General features: G+C 44.2%; 1 protein-coding gene across 3 annotated transcripts in view; it reads left to right on the forward strand.

Moving 5' to 3' along the window:
• Arid5b (AT-rich interaction domain 5B) overlaps positions 1–18824 on the forward strand; it is a 189174-nt gene that overhangs the window by 144941 nt on the left and 25409 nt on the right. For all 3 annotated transcript variants that reach the window (XM_004657864.2, XM_045137134.1, XM_045137136.1), the window contains 3 exons: positions 5559–5763; positions 7713–7765; positions 18178–18275. In XM_004657864.2, the coding sequence (XP_004657921.1) occupies positions 5559–5763; positions 7713–7765; positions 18178–18275 (356 nt within the window). The remainder of the gene's footprint in view (positions 1–5558; positions 5764–7712; positions 7766–18177; positions 18276–18824) is intronic.

Below are 18824 nucleotides of genomic sequence, written 5' to 3' on the forward strand. Positions count from 1 at the left end.
AGCCGAGGATGAAATTAAAAATGGCTAGAATTCACCATTGTTTCTTTTTGTGATATGATTTTCAAAGTCACCTCTAATTGGCATTATGATAAACTCAGAGATACATAGCAAATGTTTCTATGTATACATATATGTGTATGTTTTTCTAAGAATCGCTTAAGATGCAGCATGAGATTACTTTTGGGCCAGGCCCATGTTGTCTAAGATTTCTTTGGAAACTTTAATTTGAGTGCCTGAAGTTATTTAGTGAAGTCTTACTTCATATTTTTAGATTTATCTTTTTGACTTTGGGGAGCTTGGCTCAAATTTTCACATTCTGATGACTGGGAGTTTGTGTTTGGTGCTGTCTCTGAGCTAGGGACAGTAGTCATCCACTTAGGAACAGATTTGAATGAACTCAGCATTTCCAGATCCAAGTCCCAAACCTCTGACTATGGGAGCACGTTGGTTATTGGTGACTATGGAAGAGTCTCATGTAGAAAATAAAATGATTTCAGTTCTGTGTGGGCTATATTCTGTATTCTGCTCCTGTACAGGGTGACAAGGAAATCCCACACTTACATTTTATAAATCTTATCTTCAAGTACGATTGTGTCATCAAGAAATTCTGGGGACTTTTTGATTAAAATTTCTTCACGTTTCTAAAATTTCAAAGGGTTTTAAGGACCCTATTCTATAGAAATGTTTATTTCCCATTTTTCTGGTTAAAAACAAGTCTATCTTTCCCTTAAGTGGCTTCTTTTCTGCTCATTTAACCTTTGTGAGTGAGCACCATGAATACCTTGAAGGACAGTACGCACTGAACACCTCAACCCTAGAGTCACCCACTCAGGGCTTGGGTGTCCGAAGTCTTGAAGGATATCAGGGGGACCCACTCATTCCCAGTGACGCAGTTCACATGCTCCTGCAAGACGGCAGCATTCGGCAGAGATCAAAGTGCCCATGCTTGGGTTGGTGGCCTGTTTCTTCTAGCGTGTTCTCTCTCTGAGCCTGTAAGTGGGAACTCTGCCCCCTGTTACTTGGAGTCATCACCAACGTTTGGGAATTCTATAAAGTGGAAGGGGTGCAACCAGTGCTGCCCTCCATGGATGGCAGCCCCGGTCTCACAGGAGCTCACAGAGCCAAGGACGCAGGAAGCTTCTCTACACACTGGGCTGGGCTCGACAATGCAACAGCAGCCACGCCAGGGTGTTCAAGTGACCCCTTCACCCAGATGCCCACCACCGAGCACTTCACAAGGGCACAGGCCACCCTTCTGCTCTTCCCGTCCAGAGGTGAAAGGATGGACACTGCGCCCTTCCCAGCGGCTGGGCACGTGGCTTTGCTCTTTCTTGAGTGTTGGATTACAGTGTTGCTTGGATGCTTCCAGTAGGTCTGGCAAAACCAACTAATTGGGAAAGATTAGTAGGTTTAAAGTATGGTGAGCTTGTCAGGTGGCACCTGTCTGAGGAATCTTCCAGAATGAACATGCCCCACCTGGGACCATGACAGCATTTGTGCCTCCAAGTGGTCTTTTCTTATGAAAGGCTACGGGAGAGTGGATAAGCCTGTGACCACCTCATCATCTCCTGATCAGGAACTAGCCTTTTAGGTGACATCGAGCTGTTTGATCCTAGGACTGTGTGTGTTAACAGAGCCGTGCTAGCTGGTTGAGAGCCTGCAGCCTCCACAGCAGAACGGCTAGAGGGGCTTGTTACCCCGGCTGTAATTTACCTGTTGCCTTCGAGGAAGACAGCTTTGTCCTGCCCTGGGTTGCAGGCAGAAAGAGCTCCCCGTCTCGCCACAGACAACAACAGTTACATTAAGAGAAAAGCTGCCAGCTCTCAGGACACTCAGTTGTAAACATGTTCAGCTCAAGTCCTCCCATCTTTCCTAGGACAGCCTTGGAGCATCGCTCCACGGCCCAGGTGTGGTCCTGGGATGCGCTATACTGCAGATGAGTCTTCTTGCCATGGGTCTCTAAGCACGTGATAGCAAGCAGAGGATTTGTCCTATTTTCTAAACAGTCCCAAAGACCAGAAGTGTAAATAAACAGGTGGTTTATGTGCTAAAAGGAACAGAAAAGGAAAACGGGTATGCAACATGTTCTTTAATCTCAACCACATGCTTGGATATTTCATGAACATGATATTTTTGTTAGCTTCCATGCCTTTCCTCTTACTAGGTCCTCACAACTATCCCCAGGGATTATTCCTCTTACTTTCTTATGGAAGAAGCTCAGGGTCACCTAGCACGTCGATGACCAAGCCAGGGTTAGAACTCTAGCTGGCTCAGCATATCTAGGTATCCCAGTTGCTGGTGAGGTCAGTTATAACTAACTCAATCCTGTGCAAGGATGTGGTTAATATCAACTCGGTGCTGGGTCATTGACAACGTTGAATGTTGATTCTCTATTTAGCGCTTCCTCAGTCACCCCATAAAGCCCAGAGCTCTTAGCAAGCTCAACAGTGTATGGTGTTCAGGTCAGGAAGCATACATCTAGTCATTAAGTAGATTGGGCTTTCTCGGGTTCACCAGGAACACCATCCCCTTCTTTTTACACTGGACTACAATCATCTTGTAGATAAAATTGCTGTGGCTGTTTGGGGTAAACAGAAAATGTAGATAAGAACTTGACTTGGTTCTAGAGAGAATTTACATTAACTGAAAATGCTTCAAGCTAGCTGCGATAGGAAGACCTCATGCCCTTGTCTACCTGGCCTCCTCCAAGAAGGGCCACTGGGATCAAGCTAGGGGTCTGTTGATAGTGGATAGTAGCACTGGGCTTTTCCCATGAACAGGAACGCGTGAGTGACGTCAGACCTGGTTCTACACCCCTGTGCTTTCCTTGTTTTCCTCCCTCCATACAGAGGACGAGCGGGTTGAGCGGTTGTCTGGCAGAGTTCGTACTCCCAGCACAGGGCTGCTCTGACCTAGTAGGAGGACGGACCTGCAGACGAAGCCTCGGCCTGTTTCCCCATAGTGCCTCGCTCAGTGTGTCACTGGAGTTGTGGGGAGGGAAAGGAGCGTTCCAGACTCTGACCTCCCCCGCCCCCAGGCCATGTGGAGAGATGCCTGACGTCACTGGGGGTCGGGCTCCACTACTGTAACGGGGCTGCATAGCTCCCTTTATTAGTTCATGTGGCTATTGCAATAGAAAGTGGGAAGGCAGTGGCAAGTTCAAAGCTCTCTGGAGCGCTTGGTTGGTATTGGTTTCTTTTACTTGGTTGGCTCAATACCCAGCTGAAGGAATAACATGCTCAGAGTTGGAAAGCACCTAGTTTTGTCTTTCATGTCTCGTTTAGTAAATCCACTTCTCAGAGGTAGATGTTGTAATATGTGTAATAAGATAGGCTTTTCAACTGAAAGTTTGTTTTGACTAACTATTTTACATTTTTATCAAGGGTGTTAGTAAAACACACTGTCTAAAACCACTGACCCTAGAATGAGGCTATCTGGGTTCAATCTCAGACTCACCATTTACACAAACTTGGACGTGGGCAGATGATTCATTCTGTCTCTGTCCCATTTCCCACATTTCTAACATGACAATAATACCTATTTGTAAGATTGTGAACGCTCAATGAAATAGTTAATACCTAACCAGAATCTACAATGGATGATGAAAAGACACAAAGATTAAAATAGCACTAATTTTATGATTTCAAGAAACCAGTAAGAGGCTGAGGAAATAGCTCAGTCAGTAAAGTGCTTGCTTCTCAAGTGTGAGCTCACACATCCATTGCACACCCACATCCATGCTGGGCATGACGACACACCCTGTAATTCCAGCACTGGAACTGGAGAGAGAGGTGGATCCTGGGGCTCTCTGGCCAGCCACTCCAACCCACCCTGTGTGCTCAGGCCAATGACGGACTGTCTCAAGAAAGGTGGATGATACCAGGGCTGTCCTGTGGCTTCCACAAGTACATACACACATTGGCACATGAACTCACACCATGTACGTCCCCCCCACACCACACACACACACGTGCGCACACATGCGCACACGAGGTCAATAATTTGTAGCCTTCTTCAGAACTTTAAAGCATAGCAACCTGAAATTTGGCAGTGAAAGAATGATGGCTGTGTTAAGATTTTCAGGAGGTTTCCTTCTATATCACACTTCACAAAGTAATAAAGTTTGAGAATACTGTCAGTGAAAATGTTTTTGATTCCATTTCCATGGTTTCTTAAAAATTAAAATTTTTTCTAGGGGCCCCACTGAATGGGTTGTGTAGGAAGTTTTATTTTCTTGAGACCAGCCTGAAGATATTAAAGCAGTGTGCTCACTTGAGAGAACAGGCAATAAACAGGCCTTTGCAAAAGGTGTTCTCAGTTTTAATGAATAAGCATGGGCTCAGTGCTCTGAGGGAGGACCCGCAGGAAGTCAAGAGGACAGGAACCATGTGGAGTAGAAAACACCATAGAATCTGTAGGACATTTTTATCCCCAGCATTTCCTCAGCACTCGCCCTCTTTCTGCCCCATGTCAGTTATGGAGATGTGAGGAGTACTGGAATGTACACACTCCCTGTGGGTGCACTTGAACTCCACGTCTGACCCTTTGTACTTCCCCCTTTACAATTAAAATAGCTCAGCAACTTAGCATTATACTTGATGGTCATCAAAGGCCTCGTATAACATGGCAAAGAAGGAACGTTAGGTTAGCCGCCTCCTACGCTGAGCCCCCTGCCAGCCTGGAGCACGGAAGGAAGAATTTCTGGAACATTCGCCTCTGTTTGTTTCTTAGTCCGGGGGGGCCTCTGGGTTCATAGCTGATTCTTCTCTTCCCTTTGTGGCAAGTGAATGTTTCCTATTTTTTCACAGCCAACTGAAAGCAAGAAGGCCTCAAGAATGAGGAGAGACTCCTTGGTTTCCCACTGAGGATGTAGCTGGGCAACACCCCCAGTGGACAGAGAGCAGTGACCTTGCTGGTGCTCCTGGTGCCGGCACATCCTGCCATTGATGTGCTTGTCCATGTTGTTGGCAAGAACAAGCAACAAGAAAAGTTTACCTTGAAGAAATAAAAGTTGTCTTTGGATTTGAGGCACAGTGTCCAGTATGGGGCTGTTTGTTAAGGCCAGCTTTCTTGAAGGGCATGACCTGGTGGTGTCCCTGGGGAAAATAAAATGTAAGAAGAGACAGAAGAATATGTTCCTACCAGGAATATGTTCCTACCAGATACAAATGTTATTTCTGGCTCCATATCAACATGCTTGTGAAGAGGCCAAAAGAAGCTGACATAGTTGTGTAGACTTGTGACCCTTGGGCTGCGTGTTTCTGTCAATAAAGTTTTATTAGAACATAGGCACACCCATCCATTTACAATCACTTCCGTACTCAGCTTGAGCACTTGCATTGGTCCCAAACACCTACTGTATTTACCAGAGGGCCCTTTGGGGAAATGTGGCCTCTATAAGGCTAGGCCATGTTGTAGTCGGTGATGTCCGCACAGAGCTATCTCCCAGCAGAACTAACTCTTGTGTCCTCCCTCTGGGTCCAGGGGAAAGTCAGTAGCTGTTGGCAAGCCTTCCAGGACTGGCCTTGGTTTGACGTGATGTATTATCTATTTTCCAGGTGAAATGTGAGGCCAGGTCAGCCTTGACCAAGTCTAAGAATAACCACAGTAACTGTAAAAAAGTCTCAAATGAAGAGAAACCAAAGCTGGCCATTGGAGAAGACTGCAGGGCAGACGAGCAGGCCTTCTTGGTAGCACTTTACAAATACATGAAAGAGAGGAAAACGCCCATTGAGCGGATCCCCTACTTAGGTTTCAAGCAGAGTAAGTGTACTTGTTTTCATTTCTGAAATATCAAAATTGTTCAAATTCTTTGAATTAAGGGGAAATACTTTTTTTGACTGGTGATTATGTTGAAATATTAATCCAGGGAGGGTGTTTTCTGTTTATACTAAATCTACAAACTGTCCAAGCCAAGAATTTTTCCTGCCTCTTTCCACTACATTGTTTCCTTCTGGGACAGTTGTGCTGAGATATTTATAGGCTCCAATCCACTGATTATAACTGGAAATAGACATGTTAAAAGTTTCTCATTTTCTGTTTTGTCAATCTTGAGTGTCTGCAGAGCTTTTCTTGTGGGATAATGACATGATGTAGCCTTACCAGGCTCAGGTGCTGCCTGGGAACAGACAGCTTTGAAAGGGAAGACATTTAAAGGTGGACAAAACAGCCACAAAGAGAAAAACACATTTCCTCAGCCCTACATTTGTTAAAAGATAACAAAAATCTGAATCCATGGGGACCAAGAAATACAACCATTTGAAAAGAAGTCCCTGTTTTGAATAGCTTTAAGCTGTACATTTCAGTACCATTGTATATAAGTAAAGCAGGGAAACTCATAACTATGCAAAATCTCATGCCAAAAAAATAAAAAGAAAGAATGAGAGAATGAAAACAAAAAAGAAAAGAAAAGAAACCCAGATGCTGCCCCAAGTTCACAACTGAAGATGTATTTTACCTCTGTCTGGATTTAGCAATGCAAAAAAATATGACCCTCTGGCTTGGAATAGTATTTTCTCAAATGTATCTTTCTAGATTAAAACCATGTGTCATTTTGATGAAGAATGTCAAACCTGTATGTTTTACATAACAATTTACATACCTAATAGCAATTGGCTCTGATTGCAAAAGAACACGCGCAGCCATTATAAACTTATATAACTACGAATGATTATAATGTTTGTCTGAAAACTGGTTGCTTGAAATAGAAGTGAAATTAATGTACTATGAAGAGCCTTATTGTATTATGCATTGGTTCAGATTAAAGCAAGGCCCAGGAAGGGCTCCTGATAGCTTTGAAACAGTGCAAGGTTCAATGAGGCTTGGCAAACATGTGTCCAAGAACCTTTATATTTTGTTTTGAATGTTCATTTTACTCATTTCCCTTACCAAGGAATTACTTGAAGTTCAATTTTTCTCAGCTTATAAAAGAATCAGATTCCTAGCACTCATGTTCCAAGATATTTGGTATAAAACGAGCAAGGGTGGTACCCGTTGGCACAGCTGTTTAGCAGAATAAACAAAAGCAACCCTCCCAAGAAGAATGGTTTGGAGGAAAAACCCACCTCCTACATCCCACAGGATCGAGAAAACTAAATGGGTTCATGACCCAATTCCCCTATGAATAAATATTGACCTGCATTTGGACTTGCTGTTGCCTGCCTTATTTAGTGTCTGCTTTCTGCCCATAGTAAGATACCTAGTGAAATATAGCATGAGCCTTTAAGATAGACCTTCATCAGTCTCTTAAGAAAGTTACGATCCACTGAAGAGGCTGTTACATACTGATCATGAGAAGTCTGAGCTGAAGGAGGCATTACATACATACTCAAGGGCTTTTTTGTAAGGCTTGAATAAGACCCACCAGTGTCGAACTGGGTCTAGTTTAGCTTCCCTTACTCTGCTGATGGTTCTAGAAATAAAAACTGTGTTGCTTTTTACCCTACCAGAACCATCTCCATAGTTTTGTGTTTCCTAAGAAATTAAGTGGTAATAATAAAGTCCTATCATAACTTTCAGTGCCCTTTGGCAAATTGTTTCCTAAGAATGTAGCTCTCTGGGGTATAATTAGCATTTCTTGTGTTTTTTTTTCTTTTTCTTTTTTTTTTTCTTTTCTCTTTCTCATTGAAAAACAAAACAAAATGTTTTAATTGACATTTCTTGGAAGTGTGTTAATGCAATGCTTATCTAAACACTTATTGTCCCTCTAACAGTTAACCTTTGGACTATGTTTCAAGCTGCTCAAAAGCTGGGAGGATATGAAACAGTAAGTGTTCAAGCAACTGAAATGAAATCTCTTTGTAATCTGACTTTCCCCTCCCCCCGCCCTTTGGCCCAAAATGGAGAAGCAAAAGCAGCCGGTCACTGACTACCTTCTCCAATGGCTCTACACTTTTGGGGGTTTATTGGGCCATTTTTGGAAGAGATCCCAATTAGTTCCAGGTTTGGTGAAATTGTAAACTTGTCATAAAAAAAAAAAACCCTACAAGTGGAAAACATATGTAACTCTCCCCTTGTCAGGGAAATTAGTTGGGTCTGTAATTTTTTCCCATGTTGAGAAAGGGCTATTATTGTACAACAAGCCAAGATTGCATAAAAGAAATCTCCCTTGGCAACATACCTGACATCTGTTCATGTCTAATATGGGAAATGTATTAAAGGCTTTCAAAAGTAATCAGGATTGGCCATTAAGGAATAGAATGCAGCAGAATCTCTTCTTATTCTAGGGCAGAGAGGCTTTTATTAGGCGAGGGTCAGGTCTGCATAAACAGGAAGTTATCAGACTTATTCGGAACAGGCCCTGACACTCCTTATCAGCTAATTCTAACTGACAGGAGTGGGTTATTTTTAGCCCACGGGAAAATTTGATGTCCACAGATTTTTACAGCATGTATTCTGAACCAATAAAATGCTAGAGCAAAAAACTAAGATTAAGATCTTGAAATAAGAAAAAGAGAGAGGGGGCTGCATTAGCCTAGCACACAGACACGACGTCTGTAATAAAATCAATTGACATAAGGAGATGGATTCACTGGCAATATTTTCTCTTCCACACAATGATCAGATTAAGCTGTATAGTTCCTTCTGCAATTGAATAAGAAATTTTTTTTTCTTCCCTCATGAAGAAATCAGGGCTATCTGTATTGTAGTTAAATAACGGTAAGAGAGTTAAAAGTTAAGACAATGAAATTTATTTTAGCCCAAACCCAATAACCACTGTTTCCTGCTAGATAAAGCATATTTTTCCATAAACTAATATAATAGCTGAATGTCAGTGGCTGGGGATAGGCAGACATGGGCAGGCCTTTGTGAGTTAATCAGGTGTTAACTATAGAGAGGACTGCTATGAATTCTGACTAAACAGTCTTTGTGGTGAGTATGTGCGTATATAAAATGTTTATTTAATATATGGGGCATATAGATGTATGTGTTTATAAAGAAACATAAAACGTGAACTACATACAAAATGTGCATTTCATAGACACAGAAATACTTGTTTTATCAAATGCCCTGTGCAAAAATAAATACAATAATTTTTCACTTGGCTGAATCTGTTGATGGGAGCAGGATATGGGTCCCTTGCTACTGTTGTAGCTCAGGGTTCTGCAAAACCTTGAGCTAATTATAGCTTTCATCCGAGTGCAAAAGTGATAACTTGGTCTCCTCAGCTTAAGCGTCTGCCTTACGGCCTGTACTTTGAAGTCACTCTTTCAGTGTTCAGAATTAGAATACACATACTTGTGAACTGTGACCACAGAGAGTTACATGATATTGCACAGCGTTATGAAATGTCGTTTTAAACTTGGGAACTCTTTGTTATTCACTGATAGGAAGACTGCCAGTAAATTTCACGGAGTCAGTTTTTCCTGCTTTTGTATCTCTGGAGTTTTGACGAGGATTTTTATTTTTCCCATGTCATTGCAAGTTGGTGTAGAATGTACAGGAGACATATTTTTGATAAGTTTCCGAGCATTGGCAATATTGTTTTTGGACAAATCACGTTTATCCATTGGTTGAATGAATAAAACATAAGTGATTCTAAATCAGCAAAGTGCCTGACCACGTATTTATTCCATATCCTATGTGGATGGAAAGCATATGTTAGACACCATGGGACAAACATAAAATCTACAATGGTGGCTCAAACCCTGCAATTTCTTCATGATAGTTCGTCACTATAGTTACAAGACAAAGTGGGGCAAGCCCGGCACCTTACAGGAGCGGAGTGCTTTCCCTGCAGAAACAAGAGGAGAAGGGCTTGATGGCTCAGCTGTCGTGAGGAAAGATTTTGGAGAGCAGTGGCATGTAGATATGGACGACCATGGCCAAGAAGAAAATGAACCAAGTGTGTGGGGGCCGGGGAGTGTGGAGGTAGAATAAAGGTGAGCATAGAGCTCAGGTAACTTAAAATAGAGCGAGTGATTGAGTGGGACAAGGGAAGGCCCCTCCTGACAGAGAAGGATGGAACTGACACAGAGCCAAGCAAGAAAGACCTTGGATCCTGGATCCTGGATCCTGAAATTCTTTAGTATGAGGGAGCACTCATGATTGTCAACCCTTTGTGACAATCAGCGACTCTTCTCTGTTGAGTGTGATACTTTCACAAAGGAAAACCCAGGCCTGTGATAGTAGAGAAGGAGAGAGTGGGCTGTCCTTGTATCTGTTGATCCTCTGTTCTGCCCCGGCCATCCTTACGCCAGAGGAGCATGTCGGAAGATGGCGTATTTTGTGTCATGTTTGAACGAAGGCACAGCTGGGTAGGGGATGATGGAAGCCCTCCTTGGTATCTGCCCTTCTTCTGGTTATATCTGGTCATAAGCACAAATTGCTTTTGTTTGTGTGTTTGTTGTGTGCATGGAAGTGGGCACGTGTGTCCGTGGGTGTTCGGGTATACATGTGCATGCTGGTCAATGTGCACGTGTGGCCTGTGTGTGTAAAGCCAGAGGATGACCCGGGGTCTCATTCCTCAGTACTGCTTCAACCTCTTGGAGACAGAGTCTCATTGGCTGGGAGCTCACCAAGGAGGCCAGTGTGGCTGCCAGAGAGCTCCAGGGGTCTGCTCTGTCTGTGCCTCCTCAGGGCTAGGGTTACAGTGTGCACTGTCATGCTTGACTTTAATTTTTTTAATTTTTATTTTACTTTTTTAATTTTTAGAGAGCGAGAGAGACAGAGACAGAGGGAGAGAATTGGTGTGCCAGGGCCTCAGCCACTGCACTAGAACTCCACATCCTCATGCCACCCAGTAGGCTTGTGCGACCTTGCACTTGCCTCACCTTTGTGTGTCTTGCTTATGTGGGATCTGGAGAGTCAAACATGGGTCCTTAGGCTTCTCAGGCAAGAACCTTAAACACTAAGCCATCTCTCCAGCCCACGCTTGGCTTCTTAATGTGGGTGCTGTTAGGAGGCAAGTGTTGAGAAAATTAATTCCTCATCCTCAGAACAGAAGCTTTAAGGAACTCACTTCCTTCTTCCAATACTTCCTTCTTTACTTCCTTCCTTCCTTTTTTTTTTTTTTTGCTTCCTATTTTTTTCTGTTTCATACTCTCTATGGCCCCAGGGGCACTTAAGTTTGCCTCTGCCATCCAACATTTAAGCTTTTTAGATCTCCCAAGTACGGAATACATTTTTCTCTTGGCATACTTTATTTAAAAACACTTGTTTATTTATTTGCAAGAAGACAGAGAGAGAGATAGAGAGAAGAGAGACAGACAGAGAGAACGGGCATGTCGGTTCCTCCAACTTCTGTGAACAAATTCCAGATGCATGCACCACCTTATGCATCTGGCTTTATGTGGGCACAGGTTAATCAAACTCAGTCATTAGGCTTTGTAGGCAAGTGCCTTAACCACTAAGCAATCTCTGCAGCCCTCGTGGTGAGTTTTGACTGATAAAACTGAGATGTTCGGTGCCTATTTTGTTTTGAAGTCAGTCCAGAAGAGGCATGGTGGCATCCAGATTCATGAACCTTCATTGTCTTTAAGAGTAACTAGACAGACACTTTACCCCAAGATTCTCTGAGAAGAGAAATGAGTGCAAACTTGTGTCATTCGGAGCACAGAGATGTTAGAGTCTTCTGGGTTAGAGGCTCCTAAAGGCTACTTAGGAATGGGGGTTCATGATTTCCATTGGCAACTCTGAGGTACAGGTAGTTATATAGACCTCTCACTCCGAGATCTAAATTCTGAGGTAGATCCTTGGTCTGAAAACCGAAGAACTCTTCTTCGTACTGTCCAGGGAATGTGACCTCTGAGCAGTGGTGATGGTGGCCTCCTGCACCCGTGGTGCCTTGTGTGAGAACGGGACCTCATTCTAGTCAGGTCCCCAAGGCAACGCAGTTATTGCCATGAGCAACCATAGAACATGCTGGACTGTTATCATCTTGGCTTGAGAACAGCAAGTTCTGATGAGGGTTTTTTATTGTGTGTGTGTGTGTGTGTGTGTGTGTGTGTGTGTGTGTGTGTGTGTTTGTTGTTTTTTGTTTTTTTTGTGAAGCAGTAGTCTAAGTTAGGACTCAACTTAGATCTCCTTTCATCTTGAATAAGGGTAAGTTCAACACCCTAACATATTGTACTTAACCTTTGTAAAAAAAATTCTTGCTCTTTCCATTTATAAAGCTGAGGAAACTGAGGCAAGTTGCACAGGGCCGTCTTGACATTCTTTAACTCCAGATGGCTGAAAATCCTCAGTGCAACTATGTCTACCTTTATCCCATCACTGGAAGGAGAGAGATTCATCAAAGATCATTTCTTGTGTCTTCTCCCCAGCCATTTTTTCATGTGTGTAGAATGTTCTCTATGTATTTGTAGTGGTGTTTTAAGGAAAAGGATATAATAATCTGCTTTTGTGAGCACTGTATCCCAGTCTGGTCTTCGTACCTATCAGCATGGTCACTGGGTATAGTTCCTTTTGCCCCTCTTTGCAGCTAGCTAAACAACTTAGGACCCCCATCTAAGTCATGTAACAAGGGCTGGAAATTTGTCTTCACAAGTAAACCTGCTAGAACATTCACATTTTATAGTGACATCTCAGTTACTAACTAAGATTATATCTAGTTCTTAAAAAATGTGTAAAATTGGGAGTGGGTTTAAAAAAAAAAAAAACAACTATATAAGCCAGGTGTGGTACTGTAGGTCTTTAATCCCAGCACTCAGGAAGCAGAGGTAGACAGATTGCTGTGAGTTCAAGGCCAGCCTGAGACTACATAGTGAATTCCAGGTCAGCGTGGCCTAGAGCGAGACCCTACCTTGAAAAACCAAAGAAAAATTTTGAGATAATGTAAATACTCAGGACGAGTCAAAAACTGAAAGTCTAAAGTTTGTACATCTTTCTTCTTGTGTTTGTTTGTGATTGGATAAAGACATCTCTCTGGAATTCCTTCTGGTTATGAAAAGAGGCCATTTTAATTGGCTTGTTTTTGTTTGTGGTTATAAACTATTCCAAACCTTCTGGTTTGAATTGTGGATTATGGATTATTTCATTCCAGTCCTTTACAATCCTCTCAGTTGAATTAAAAAAAAAAAAAGATGAGGAGCAGAAGTTTTATTTTAAGCTTTTATAGCATTTGACTAATACTTGTATACATTTCTCTCCTCCTCTGTCTTCTGCTAGAAACATATAAAGCATTTCTTTATTTTTAAGTTTAGGGAGCATAAATGTATTGAACAGATCAGACTTCCTACAAGAAAATGTAGTATTTTGCTTGGTGAGCAAGGAGACTTCTGCCCACCTCTCCCTTATGGGCCTGTTGGCAATGGCCTGCAGCTGAGGGCAGAAGAGAATGGGATGAGGCTTTGCCAGGAGCTGCGAGCCCTTCCACTGCGATGTCTGGGAAGTGGTTTCTGCTGGAAGAGTGTCTCATGGTGTTACCTGGGCCCAGCACACCGATAATCAGTTGCTAAAGTGATTTCCATTTGGCTAGGCCTTTGATGACAAGTCCGGGGCAGGATTTGGAGACAAGTTGGTGGAGGGAAATGGGTGCTGAGGAAACTCATCGTAAGGGCAGGGGATGGTGAGTCCCACCAAGAGGTAGCTGTCAGCTGCATCTTTCCCCATCCATGAAGCAGCTTCACTAGTTTGCATCTGGAAGAAGTCACGTGTCTTCTTGCTGGAAGATGACACTGTGACATCAGGTTCTGGCTTTGGCATCATTTTTAAGACATCCTCTGAATCTAACCCCAGTTTTCTGGGCAGACAAAGCCTTTGGCTTAATTCAAAAATTGTTGAGGGCCAAAGATGATGTCATGTAGTTTTGAAAAACCTCAGTTCCTGGAGTTCTACCAGGAAAAAAAAAATCATCTTCCTTAAATTTAACCCGCCCTCAAGGTGTCCTGAGAAAGAGGCTGTTTCTTGGGCAGACGGGCAGCACTGGGCACCAGCACAGGCTTCGCCTACCTTCGCATTTCCTTGTGCGCTTAAGCCACCGGCCAAACTCAAGTCCTGGGGCAACTGCTGGTTGCTGCTGTCTCACCAGCAACCCCAGACACGCCCCCAATACCAGCACACATTCATCCCTGAAACCTGAGAGGTAAGGAAGTCTTGGTTTAAGTAGTGCTTTTTCTAAACAAAATTTTAAGCTATGGAATAATTCATCAAATAATATTGTGGAGATCCCTTCCCACTCACTGGTTCTGTCTTCTCAACTAGAATTGGCAGTGCACAGTTAGTTTCTTCCACCTCTGAAACCCTACTGGCATTCTCAAGTTTGCTTGGAAACCACCGCATTTAAAACAATGAAAGCCTGATGAATATAATAGTGTGCAGTGCTTTTCATAGAGTTCCTTAGGTGGAACCTATACTGGACAAAATGTGGGTCTGTGTGTGTGTATGTGTATATATGAGTATATACGTATGTGTGCACAATTTCAAAGCAAGTGGGGGGTCAGAGGACAATCTCAGGAGCTGGCTCTCACCTTCTATCTTACTAGAGGCATCAGGGTCTCTGGTTGTTCCTCAGTACGTACATGGGCTAGATGGTCCATAAGCACTGGGGATTCTCTCACCTCCACCTCTCATTTTACTGGAGGCGCTCCAGACATGACATGCCCTACCGCGTGATCGGCTTTGTGTGAGTTCTGGGGCTCCGAGCTCAGGCTCCCGTGCTTGTGGCTTAGGCACGTGGCCCACAGAGCCATCCCCTGGCTCTGACAGTGACTCTCCATGTGAGTGATGGTGTCACTCGCATCACGATTGTGCCATCTCACTTTGAAATGAGAAAGCTCAGCTGCTCACCCTTCTCCATGGCGACTTGAATGGAGACATACCCCCTGCTGTGCTATGACTCCTGAAAGCGGCAGCATCCATTTCTCCTGCCTTCTGTTCTGCTCTCTCCCCTTTCCACCTCCATTCCTCTTTGCACTCAGCATGCTTCCCTGAAATGGGGCCCGTGTGGTGTGGCAGAGACAGACGTCTCCTTTAGTGCTGGGTCTCAGTAGCTGCTCAGTTAGCTTTGTTGGTTGTGAGTCTCCTCGGTGTCTGCCGCTGTCCCCGTGGAGCAGCTGGAAGCAGGCCTGTGCTGTCGGTGAGAGCGAGGGTCCCGTGGCAGGCAGGTGGCTGGGGGAGGACGGGATCCGTTTCCACATGTCGGTGTCCCTGCTTGCCGAGCTGTCCCATGTCCATGGACCTTTCCACTCCCGGCACTACTTGGCTGGCCTGTCTCTCCAGTAGATTGTGTTCATCTGGGGCACTGGAGCTGTTTTCTCTGCGTCACCCTGTCACTGGTGGTCCTGTGTGTAGCAGGTGTTCACTGTTGCTTGGTGTCTTATTCAGAGAACTGAGAGGGCTCACTGAAATAGCAAAGCAACATTTTCAAGTTCAAGGGGGATTCTTAGAGAGGAAGCAGTGGGACCCTGGAGTCGCAGTGTTCGAGGGCCTTGGCTATTGACTGCACTTCTTTAGCCTAGGAGGGGAGAGTTGGTTGCTAGGGGTGGGGCATGGTCACTTTCTCCTGATTGACAGGCTTGAGTGATGTACACCTGTTCACTGCCCAGGGCCTTTCCCATGATACATCTGATTTTTATCATACACATATCCAATCATGCACAGGCATAAGATGCTAAATAGGAAATTTTCTCCAAAAGTTTATTCAAAGGACACAATTTTTCTTGCTGTGTATATACCTCAAACTGGTCTAAGCTGGATCCTTCCCACTCTGGTTTTCGGATATGTTCCAGAATGTGTTTGAATGGAAACTCACCACAAAAAAAGAGTTACTAAAAACTGCTAGGGAGCCACAGATTCGAGTGACCAGTCACCGCTTAGCGAGGGGTGTGAAGGCAGCTTGACGAAGGTTCCTGAGTGCCTGGGAAGGAAGGTACATGTGTGTGGTTGGGAGAGGTTTGGTGAAAGAGTGGATGAGCAAGTGGACGGGGTCCGGGATAGTGGAGCTCACTGAGCACAGCGCTGCCCCTCCGTTCGACACGAAGAGTAGAGGTCAGTCCAGGCAGAACCAGTTTCAATGTCAGACTTGAGGAGAGTGAAAATTCAGTGCTGTGCTTTCTTCAGCCATTCCTGAGGTTCTCACTGACCTCTAAGATGGATTTCCACACAGACAGAAGCCCGAACCCAAAGACTGGGAACTCAGCAAAAGACTCGGAGCAGAGTTACTGACTTTCTCACTGCTGGGACAAAACAGCCACCCCAAAGCAGCTTATGGGAGGAAAGGGTTCATTCAGTTTACACTTGTGAGGGGAAGTTTTGCCACGGTAGGGGACCCATGGTATGAGCAGCACACTGGGGCATCCCATCTTGTCCCATCGCAGGGAGGGATTAGTTGAGAGAGGTAGCTTGGACCACGCAGTGGGCTGGGCTTGTAAACCTCAAGTGCAGCCCAGTAACACACCCCATGCAGTGAGACTGCACATCATAAGGGCCCCACAACTTCCCCAAGTTGCCACCAGTTGGAGATCAAGTAAGTATTCAGGACACATAAACCACAACAAGCCTGAAGTCATTTGCCTTAGAGGGAAAGGCTCCTGTTTAAACCTGGAAGGAGACTGCAGCTGAATGCGCAATAATTATCAAAATATATATTTTATATGTGCCACATTGTGCATCTGACTATAAGCAGTTTATTTAATTTATTTATTTGAGAGAGTCAGAGAGGCAGATAGATAATAGACACACCAGGGCCTTCAGCCACTGCAAACTAACACCAGACACATGTGCCAACTTGTGCATCTGGCTTGTGTGAGTACTGGGGAATCAAACCTGGGACCCCAGGCCTGGAAGGCAAGCACCTGAACCCTTAAGCCATCTCTCAAGCCCGGTTTTTTTTCTTTTTTTTTTTTTGTAATAGTGATATTCTGTATATAGAAAAGCTATGTTGCCAGGTACTTTACTGACCAGAACTTCTGCATGTCCCCCTTTGTTATTCCTGCTAGTAAATGGAACAAGTGGCTCCGTAAGCATTACCAAAACAATCAGTTCAAGGAGACGTCATGAAAACTTGAATAGAGTGAAACTCAACATTGTCTCTAAATCTTACTTAGGTGGTCTATATTGGGGTTTGGGGAAGTGCAGAGATTCTTTATACAGCAAATGAAAAAAATGCCATTGCGCCTATCATAAATATACCACCTCCTGCCTCCTTTTGCTTCCATGAGGGTGATAGAGCCTCAGTTGCAAGGGGAAAAAACCCCATTGCTGACTTTACTGCTATGAACTCTGCTGACAATCAATACTGTAGATCGTTTTCCAAAAGAATTCTTATGCCCTACGGCGTCAGACCCACGCGCATCCTGCCACGCCCTGTGCTGCCCTCAGTGGAGCACCAGACTTTTCCTTTGTCACCCGGGGTTAGAAACAGTCCAGGGACGTCAGAGCTCGCTCAATCTCCCTGCACTCAAGGAATGCTAGACTTAACTGTGGAAGACATGGCTTCCCCCAGATAATCAATTGCCAGATCTTGCATCTGTTATTTTGCAAAAACTTAACTTATGTACAGAAATAAAATTTATGAAAAAAATAAAACAAAAAACCATAGTGTGCAGCTTAGGATATTGCAAGCTGTTGGTTTTCACTTGGTAATCTACATCACGAACATTTGAGTTTGGACTATGTTCATTTCCATGGGGTTTGATCGCTATCCCATTTTCCTGACCTAAGTGAATAAAAATATGCAGTGTGTGATGTATGGGTAGAGGAGATGACTAAACCCTTGAACCAATTGGATTGCTTTTTTAAAATCTGTGTAGTAATTTTATCTACTTGTTTGTTTTAAAGCAAGTAAGATAATGCAGGGCTCAAGAATCAGAAGTTACAGAAGCAGGTGTGGTGGGAAATCCTTTCTTTAACCACAGGTCTAGCTGCTCCGTCTCACCAGGCTTGGCAGCGTCTTGCTGCTGATCCGTTTACGCTAGCTGACAAACACGTACTTTAGATGAAAGGTGACTGCATCTTGGAGCAGCACTGTGGGCACGGGCACTGCGTGGGTCGCCAGGGAGATTCCTTAGCTGAAGGTCCACCAAGACTAGCAGAGCATAGAAGGCAAAAGTTGGCTTCCATTTTTACCGTAACATGAGACCTCACTAGAAAATGGTCCTCTCTCCCCGACACTCTCTGGACTTGTCTGTTTTTGGGTTTCCAGAACAGGCTGTTCCCTGCTGACTGTTGCATACAAACTGAAGCCTGGCACTGTGACTCGCTCATGAGTCTCTGTCTCTCTCGTTGCCATCTTTTCAGATAACAGCCCGCCGCCAATGGAAGCATATTTATGACGAGCTAGGTGGGAATCCTGGGAGCACCAGCGCCGCCACCTGCACCCGCAGACATTACGAAAGGTAAGAAACCGTTTGTCACAGAGGCCTTGCTCCATTAAAACTGTGTTAATTAGAGTGTGCTTCTGGTCAAAGGCAAGGCAGAGGAAATCACAGGGACCTTTTAGGAAACAGAACATATTCCCCTGGCAGGTTCCTCCGCGTAGCACATTCTCTGGTTACAGGGGCTAAAATTACACATTCCTTTAGTTGGGTTTTATCCCGTGGCCACCTGTCTGACATCGCCGCCCCCCCCCCCCCCCTGGCAAGTGTCTTTGCTAAAGATATTCTCAGTAGTTTGATGTACCATAATATCTTTCCACTTCAGGAAAACAGAGGTTACCATGCAACTAACTGTGCTCTCTTGAAGACGCATGTCTCATCACAAAAGCACTTGCCCAGATAGAGTCAGTTGGTTTTTCCCTCATCTTGCCACATTTCTCTCCTCTGTAGCTCTGCTTTTGAGCAAGGAAATATTGAGCCAAATTCTGTGTGGCCTGTTTCGTAGACTGTTTGCTAACAAGTTCTGCCTAGTTCAGAAAAGCAACAATAGAGCAAGCCAGGAGGAAGACA

The sequence above is a fragment of the Jaculus jaculus genome, chromosome 18 (assembly GCF_020740685.1).
Source record: "Jaculus jaculus isolate mJacJac1 chromosome 18, mJacJac1.mat.Y.cur, whole genome shotgun sequence".
NCBI classification, from domain to species: Eukaryota; Metazoa; Chordata; class Mammalia; order Rodentia; family Dipodidae; genus Jaculus; species Jaculus jaculus.